The sequence below is a fragment of the Sorghum bicolor genome, chromosome 2, assembly GCF_000003195.3.
Source record: "Sorghum bicolor cultivar BTx623 chromosome 2, Sorghum_bicolor_NCBIv3, whole genome shotgun sequence".
In the NCBI taxonomy this organism is placed as follows: domain Eukaryota; kingdom Viridiplantae; phylum Streptophyta; class Magnoliopsida; order Poales; family Poaceae; genus Sorghum; species Sorghum bicolor.
The window spans coordinates 20015457-20023659 of NC_012871.2; the positions used below are offsets into that span (position 1 = coordinate 20015457).

The following is an 8203-nucleotide window of genomic DNA, read 5'->3' on the forward strand; positions in this document are numbered from 1 at the left end:
GATATAAGCATGACTAATCCCTTTTTGATCTTATTGTCACATGCTTATAGAAACCAAGTCACTTGAAAACCTCACTTCAAACATACTCGAGGTTATTGTCATTAATCACCAAAAAGGGGGAGATTGAAAGCATCTAGGCCCCTAATGAGTTTCGATGATTAATGACAATGTTGATTACTATAACTAACGTATGTTTTATAGAGGCAAAGTCATTTGTGTTAGGTCATGGTAATGGCAATCGATGGACTAAGTCGTTCATGTCGACTTAATGGTGGAAATCATTTCGGTTTTCAAAGGATGGTTGGACATCGTCGAGACTACACTAGGTCTAGGTGCCATATGGTGAAGAAGGGCACTTAGAGTAGTTTAGGACTTTGTTTTTCCTTTGACCGTACTATTAAGGGGGGCATTGAATGGGTAGCTTGACCTAGGCAAGACTTTAGGTCTAGGTGTGGTGCACACTTGGTAAATCTAGCACTAGACAGCTCTAAGAAAGTCCTTAGATCGAGAGAACCAAACTTCATTTTGGAAAGTTCACGTTTCGACGAAGTTTGGGTGCTGAAACAGCACTGGACGCTAGCACCGGACACTCTGTGAGTGCGTCCGGTGATGCTGACGTGGGTCAGCGCATCTAGGTGCCTAGGGTTAGGCACCGAATGCACGCACCGAACTCGCCGGGGTGCGTCCGGTCCCATACCGAGGGAGGTCTGCAGAGTGACCATGCACCGGATGCGGACACCGGACCCACCGTGGTGCATATGGTCCCGTACCCAAAGAGGGTTGCATTCTGCTCTCTCACTGGATGTGGATCAGGTGAATCTCGGACTCACTATGAGTGCGTCCAGTGCATGGTAGATGCAAGTACAGTTAGCCATTAATGGGCACCGGATGCTCTGCGGAGCGCATCCGGTGCAACATTGAGCGCGTCTGGTGCTCCCATTTTTCTAAGGAATTCGGGTGGCCGGCCCATGGAGTTGATGGGGAGTATTTATACTCCTCCATCTCGTCCATGGGAGCTCTCTTGCCCATTTGTTCAGTTGAAAAACACCTTCTGGTGCAAGAGAGAAGCAATAGCCTAGAGAGGATTGAGAATTGAGTGTTTTCTTGAGTGAATCCTTCTCTAGTGAGTTCCAAGAATTTAAGTGTGCATCCATCACTCTCTAGAGCTTTGTTTGGGTCAAGTGAGAGTTCTTTGCTTGTTACTCTTGGTGATCGCCATCACCTAGACGGTTCGGTGGTGATTGGAGGCACGAAGACCGCCTAGAGTTCTTGTGGGTGGCTCGTGTCAAGCTTGTGAGCGGTTTTGGGCGATTCACCGCGATGGAGTTTCAAAGAATCAGCCCGTAGAGAGCACTTCGTCGTTGCGTGGACCAAGGGGGAGCAAGACCCTTACGCGGGTGCTCCAACGAGGACCAGTGGAGAGTGGCGACTCTCCGATACCTCGGCAAAACATCGCCGCGTTCTTCTTGCTCTCATCTTTTACTTTCTAGCACTTATTTTGAGCATTTACATTCCTAAAATTGCCATGCTAGAATAGGATTGGAACTAGATTACAGAACTTTTATCTGGTAGCTCTCTAGAACACACATAGGCACAGGGGGTTGAATTGAAGCTTATAGGTTGCTTAAATTTTTAGAGAAGCCAAATTCATCCTCCTCTTGGGCATCTTGACCCTTTCAACTGGTCGCCGAGCATCATCTCGTTCGAGGGGCTAGAAGCACCTTGGCCTCCTAGACGGCGGTGCCTTGGCCTCCTCGACGGCAGCAGGTCGTGTTGCCGTAGTTACCAGAGGAGGTCACCAGCTGGATCGAGGGGTTATTGGAAACAGTTGCGCGAGGCGAGGCGAGGCGTGCGCACACCACCTTGATTTGCTAGGGGCCTGATGGGGCCACCACAGCAGAACAAAATCGAGTGAGGTCGAGCGGCGCCGGGCACTGGTTGATCTTGGCCTAGACCTCGTCCACTTCGAGACAATGGCGGCGGTAGGACGAACAACCCCTCCTCACCAATCCACTCCCACCGACTCCTCCATCGTTCTCACCCGTCCCTGTCGCCATGGCCATCGGCATAAGATGGGATAGGATTAGGGGTCATTATCGGCGGGGAGGAGTAGGGAGGCGGCGGATGGGGAATTGGGGACTGAGCCGGGAGGAGCCGAGGAGGAATGTGATGATGGGTTTCTTTGTTCGCGCCGATGGGTTTCCTTGTGCGCGCGATGCGGGATGCGACGGGGATGAAAGCGCTAGTGGGGACGGGATTGTCGAGCAGAGGCTTTCCTTGTTTGTGCGACACCGGACGCTTGAGACGTGGATTGCAGGTGGCGGGCAGACGGATGAAACAAACAATTGTCGCACAAAAAATTGTACATACTTTATTTTTTTAGTTGTAGGAGATTAATAACTTCTGACCTATAGAATCACAGTTTTAAGATATTGCAGTATTTGAAAACCGCATAATCCAAACATAGACGCGTTCAAATGGGGAAACAAAACCGCGGTCACGTGCTTAGCGTTCGCGTCAGTTGATGCAGAGAAGAAACGCAAGGAATTTTCTGTCGATCCCAAGAACAGAGGACGCGGCGCGGACGCTTTCAGAGAAGCGGGTGCGCGTACTCCGCACGGTCTTGGCACACGAAGAAAACACCACCGAGTGGGACTGGGATCCCGTGTCCCTCTGGTTTCGTTCACAAACCCACCCCCCCCCCCCCCCCCCCGCGCGTACCGAAACCAACCCTCCGTGTCACGAATGGGGTCAGCCCGCACGGGAACGCCGCAAGGGTAATCTCGTAACTTCCCCTGCGCACCCGCTTCGTCTCCCTATCCTCCTCGCCTTCGCCTAGATTCCTATCTCCACCGCGTTCGGGCTCCTCCCAACACCAGCCCCGCAGAACCAAACCCTAGCTGCGCTTCCCTCCTCCTCCAGATCCCGGCGCCCCGGACCCATGGCCGTGCTCGTTCCCAGCTCCAGCCTCTCTGCCCGGCGCCCCTCCGCACTCTAGCTCCGGATCGCCCGCGCACGCAAAGCCATGGAGCCCACCACAGCCGAGGACGCCGCAGCCGCAGCCGCCGCGCCGGACTCGTGGGAGACGGCCGACATCGACGGGCCCATGAGCCGGCTCATCCTCTCCGCGCGCCGCGTGTCCTCGTCGCCCGACCTCGCCGACGACCAGGACCCGCCCCAGCCGCCGCCGCCTACTCTGCAGCCGCAGAGCGGCCCGGCTTCCTCGGCTGCGCGCGAGGATTTGGTCGCTCAGGTCGATCAGTTCCTACGGGAGGCCCTCGAGAAACCAAGGGAGAGGCTTTCTGGTAAAATTCACGCCTCCCGAGTTAGTTTACCAATGGATTTGTCTGTTATGCGATTCTACTAATTTGGTGATTGGGTGACGAAAAGGTTAGCCTAGGATTCGTGCAGAGTGTTCCTTGCTTGTTTTGAGATGTAAACAGGCGGCTGGCTGCTTTAGGCCTTGTTTAGTTCGCAAAATTTTTCGTTTTTGGCACTGTAGCACTTTCGTTTTTATTTGACAAACATTGTCCAATCATAGAGTAACTAGGCTCAAAAGATTCATCTCACAAATTACAGATATACTGTGCAATTAGTTTTCATAGGACATATGGGCATATATGTTGTATTGTTGTACTTATATGCTGTGTGCTGTCTTTATGTACTTCATCCCATATGGCTTGCTACTATAGCGAGGCAACTAGGTATGTGGAAAATGTGACTGATGTATTCCATGCATTTTATGTCCTTTTAATATATGCAAACATACCTGGCCCTAAGGATAAGAGATTTATTCAACTATCAGATAGTAAAGTTCTATTCCAAAAAATATGAATTGCAGGAGTGTTTGTTCCAAGCAGCTAGTGCATCTGATTGTGGTGTGGTTCTACTACTGTTCATCTCAATTATCCTCAACTGGAACTTCACAATTTGACTGTTCCATTGCCTAATGCTTTAATTGACAAAATGCGCGGTCTTGTATTTGACTCCAGTCTATTCATTTCTGCAGTGCTAAGAATGGAGCAAGAAATTTTGAAGTTCATTCGTGACCCTAGGCGTACAGAGTTTGAATTCAATGGTCTTCCAACTTCGTATCTGCGTCTTGCTGCACATCGCCTGGCACAGCATTACTTCCTGCAGTCTATTGCCATACCAGACAACAGTTTGCCTGATGGAACTGGTTCGCGTATCATCCTCCGTAAGACATCATCCGAGTGCCGACTGCCTGCTGTCCGCCTTGCAGATATTCCAGTTAACCTGCCACAAGAAGAAAGCATCTCTGTGGCGAAAGTAGCTATTAAGCAGAGGCCTCAAAAGAATTTCCATGGCATGAACAGCTCAAGTGCTCACTCATCTAGAGAAAACCTCCAGAAAAGCGTCGAAGAAAGGAAAGAGGAATACAACAAGGCACGAGCGCGGATATTTAACAACAGCAATAGCAGTAGTGCTACTGATGGGAGATCAGCTGAGGAAGTGACTTTACCCAGTACTCTTCACAGGTCCACTTCCTTGGAGTTGAACTCAAGCAGTAGAATGGGCCAAGGGGCTGAAATTACTCTCGAAAGGAGCTTGACTACCACGTCAGCTAGCAGCAGGTCAAATAGAAGCAAGATTGATAAGGAGCCTGCAGTCAATAGAAGCAGGCAGAACAATAGGGTTGCAATTTTCAGAGACCGTGAGTCAGAGCGCAAGGATCCTGATTATGACAGAAGCTATGACAGGTCAGTTTCTTGTCTTGTTACACATGTCTTTGCTGCTATACTCCTAGCGCAACACGAACAAGAAAGCTTTTATGGTTATTTTTACCATGCTTCTGCTCCAATAGTTTCTTATGCATTGTATGTCACTGCCTTTTAAGTTTAGTGAAGTCCTACTTCATTTAACTATTGCCCTAAACTTTGAAGTCAACTGGCAAAATATCAGTTTGATTGCTAATGATGGGATGCTAAAGCATGGCAATAAGAGGATCATTTCTTATAGGAAACACTAAATCTTGTGATGTGCTTATTTTCTATTAAGTTGGTTAAGCTAGTTCGGATTACATGATACCTTTTTCTGTTCTTGTTCACTGTGGTCGACATACTTGATCCTTAGATATTCTTTTTACTCACCATGAGTGACTTGTACAGGTATATGCAAAGATTTGATCCTGGATTTGGATTTAGTGGAGGCCCATACACAATTCAACCCCTGTATGCCCCTGCTGTTAACTACAACACTGAATTCCCCCAGCTTGGTGCAGCACACCGATCACCTGTTGCTGTTGAACAGCAACCGCGCCCAATAGCTCAGCACATGCCTGCATCATGGTCAGTGGCTCAAGCATCTAATGCAATTGGCTATGGGCCAGATGGTGTCATGGGACCTTACAGCCCTGGCCATACTGGTGCACCTGTGAGATCGTCTGTTTTCATGCATGCTTCACAGCAATATGCCATACCTTCACGCCCTGGAGTCCCATTTGTACATCCACAGGAATCCATGGGACCATTTGCACAGGTCTGTATATGCATTTTTTTTCATCCTACGTGGTTCCTTTCATCCTTTGTTGATGAGTTGATATCTGCTTGAGTATTATTATAGAAGCTTATGAATTCACAGTTTATGGTTGGTATTCACTGTAATGGCATCATTCCTAGAAATCCTATTTCATTATATGTTATGCTCTGGGAGTATTTAACTTTGAATGAATTGAAACTCTTGAGATGCGCTAGTTAAATTTGCTTCTTCTCTAACATATTTCTTTTATTGGTACACAGACTCACCAACAACAACCTGATGCTAGTTTGCGCTTTGCCCGGCCCCGGTGAGGGGCCCGGGTATGCCTGCACCTGCCAGTGTGCAACGAACACATTATCCTTTGTTTTGCTGGCAGATGGTAGCAGGCATAAAAGAACCGAGAGGCGTAAGGCAGAGTCAGCCATCTGTTTGATATTGTCAGCCTGTGCGCACTCTCGGTGTAGTTGCTCCCTGCATACTGAGTGCAGGAGGGGCACTTTATACTCTGTTCTCCTTCAAGCAGAAGCCACTCGAGGTCAACCCCTCTAGTCCAATCCACAAGAAGCTGAGAGGTGAAGCATGGGCTGTGGGGCCACCTGCATGCCCCTTTCAGCTTCATTCTCAGCGCTGTTGTTTGCTCCTCATAGATTGAGATGCTGGAGGACATCTTGCCCTCATTGAATGGGCTCTGTTGTCAAAGGACTTGTGATGATGATGAAAGATTGGGATTGTGGAGTGAGCGAACGATCAGTGAGTAAAAGATTGGGACGGTCCAGTATGTGAACAGGCGACAGGGATGTGGGTTAGTGTAATTCTCACTTTCGTTTTGCCTAAAACTTTCGTTCTCTTGGCACTTTAGTAATGAAGATGAACCACATGCAGCTTTTAGCCCCATTGCCCATGGGATGGTTCCCGGTTGAGCTGAGGTGGCATGAAGACGATGTTGGGTCTTGCTTTACCTAGTGCAGGCGTGGCACCATTCTTGGTCAGGTTTAGAAGAGGAGGCATCTGTCGCAGCTGCTACTCACGTCGCTGGTGTTCTAAAGTTATTTCTAGTCAGTGCTGTGTTGTAAATCAATCCGTGTTAGTTTGAGTGACCAAACCAGTTTCTTGTACCATGTGCATGACAAGCAACGAGTCTAGTTAAGATGATGACGAATCATGTATACCTCAGTGACAGGTTTACTACAGTACAGTGTTCGGTGTTCGCATCTCCGTGGTTGTGCGTTTTATCTCGATCGTCTTTAAGGTTTCACCATTCTTTTTTAAAAGCAAAATCAAATTAGATATTACTGGAAACTAATAATATATATATACCTTTGGAAAAATCAAAATTAAGCTGTCAGTTTGGAAGCACCTTATTTGTTAGGCTATGTTTAGATTGGAGATAAAAATTTTGCCCTGTTTAGATTGGAGATAAAAATTTTTTAAGTGTCACATCGGATGTGTTGGAATGATTATAAATTTCCATTTGGCACTAACACGATGGGCCGGTCCGAGCACGACACTAAAAAGCACGGTCTAGGTACGGCACGGCCTGATGGTAGTGTCATGCCTGGGCCGCAACTTCGGCCCGTAGTGCCGGTACGGGTACGACACGGTTAATAGGCTGGCACGACGCTGACACGATTATTTCTATCGTCTGAAAGCCATGTATATAAACATCATACAACTCTTCCAAACCCTAACTTCCTAGTCAGCGGCGAAGACACATCCTTACTGCGGCCACTCTTTCTCCCGCCTGACTATACGACAGCGGTGGCGCTCGTCTTCTCCTTGAGGCAGGACGCAGAGAGCTTCTCGACTTCTCCCGAAGCCACGAGCCGACACGAGCACGATGGGCCACCGTGCCTATCGGCACGGCACGACACAGTTAAGGAGCCATAGTGCCATGCCTGGGCCGAGAGTTTGGCACGATGGCTCGAGATGGCACGGCACGATAGACATAGTGCCGTATAGTGCCAGGGCCGGGCCGCCCGTTTGGCCAAGGAAGGATGTCGAGAGAAATTTTTAGAAACTAATAAAAAACAAATTACAAATTGCAAGATAAATTTATTAAGCATAATTAATCTGCCATTAGCACATGTAGGTTACTGTAGCACTTAAGGCTAATCATAGACTAGCTAGGATTAAAAGATTCGTCTCATGATTTTCAACCAAACTGTGTAATTAGTTTATTTTTTTTATCTACATTTAATGTTCAATGCATGTGTCTAAAGATTCAATGGGATGGATGAAAATTTTTTGAGTGGGAAACTAAACAGAGCCTTAAGCTAACGCGTCAGATTGAAGCGCAGATCCCTAAACAACAGTTGTTTTTTTTTAATTTTTATGCTGTAAGTTTGACTATATTTATAGAAAATGTATATAACATTTATATTTTTAAATAAATTCATTGTGAAGATAGATCCAAGGATCTATTTAATAATATTAATTAATAGTAGTATTTTTTATATAAAATTAGTTAAAGCTATTTCTTGTAAAATGAGAATAGAGGTTATTTAGGGACGAATGAAGCACATTCAAACGAACAATTACTACTTCGCATGTTACATTCTCACATTTTGTATGTTGATTCGTTGAAATGAACTAAAAATTAGGAGTTTGGAAAAGTAGTTTTTTTATCCACTATTGTTCGATTCTTGGTCTTGAAAGAATGACACGCCACGACAGTTGTCCTACGTGGTGCCACGTTAGCAACGAG

General features: G+C 47.1%; 1 protein-coding gene across 1 annotated transcript; it reads left to right on the plus strand.

The window, feature by feature from the left end:
- LOC110433016 (R3H domain-containing protein 1-like) lies at window positions 2837–6731 on the plus strand. The gene is made up of 5 exons (XM_021454548.1): window positions 2837–3305; window positions 4010–4721; window positions 5130–5499; window positions 5760–6301; window positions 6382–6731. Exons 1-4 carry the CDS (start codon window positions 3026–3028, stop codon window positions 5808–5810), a joined length of 1413 nt encoding a protein of 470 aa, XP_021310223.1. The 5' UTR covers window positions 2837–3025; the 3' UTR covers window positions 5811–6301; window positions 6382–6731.

Excerpts from the sequence above, each read along its gene's own strand:
- LOC110433016 (XM_021454548.1), top strand. The coding sequence starts at position 3,026 with ATGGAGCCCACCACAGCCGAGGACGCCGCAGCCGCAGCCGCCGCGCCG. Across the intron at positions 4,722-5,129 it reads TATGACAGAAGCTATGACAG|GTATATGCAAAGATTTGATC; the intron begins GTCAGTTTCTTG and ends TGACTTGTACAG. Across the intron at positions 5,500-5,759 it reads CCATGGGACCATTTGCACAG|ACTCACCAACAACAACCTGA; the intron begins GTCTGTATATGC and ends ATTGGTACACAG.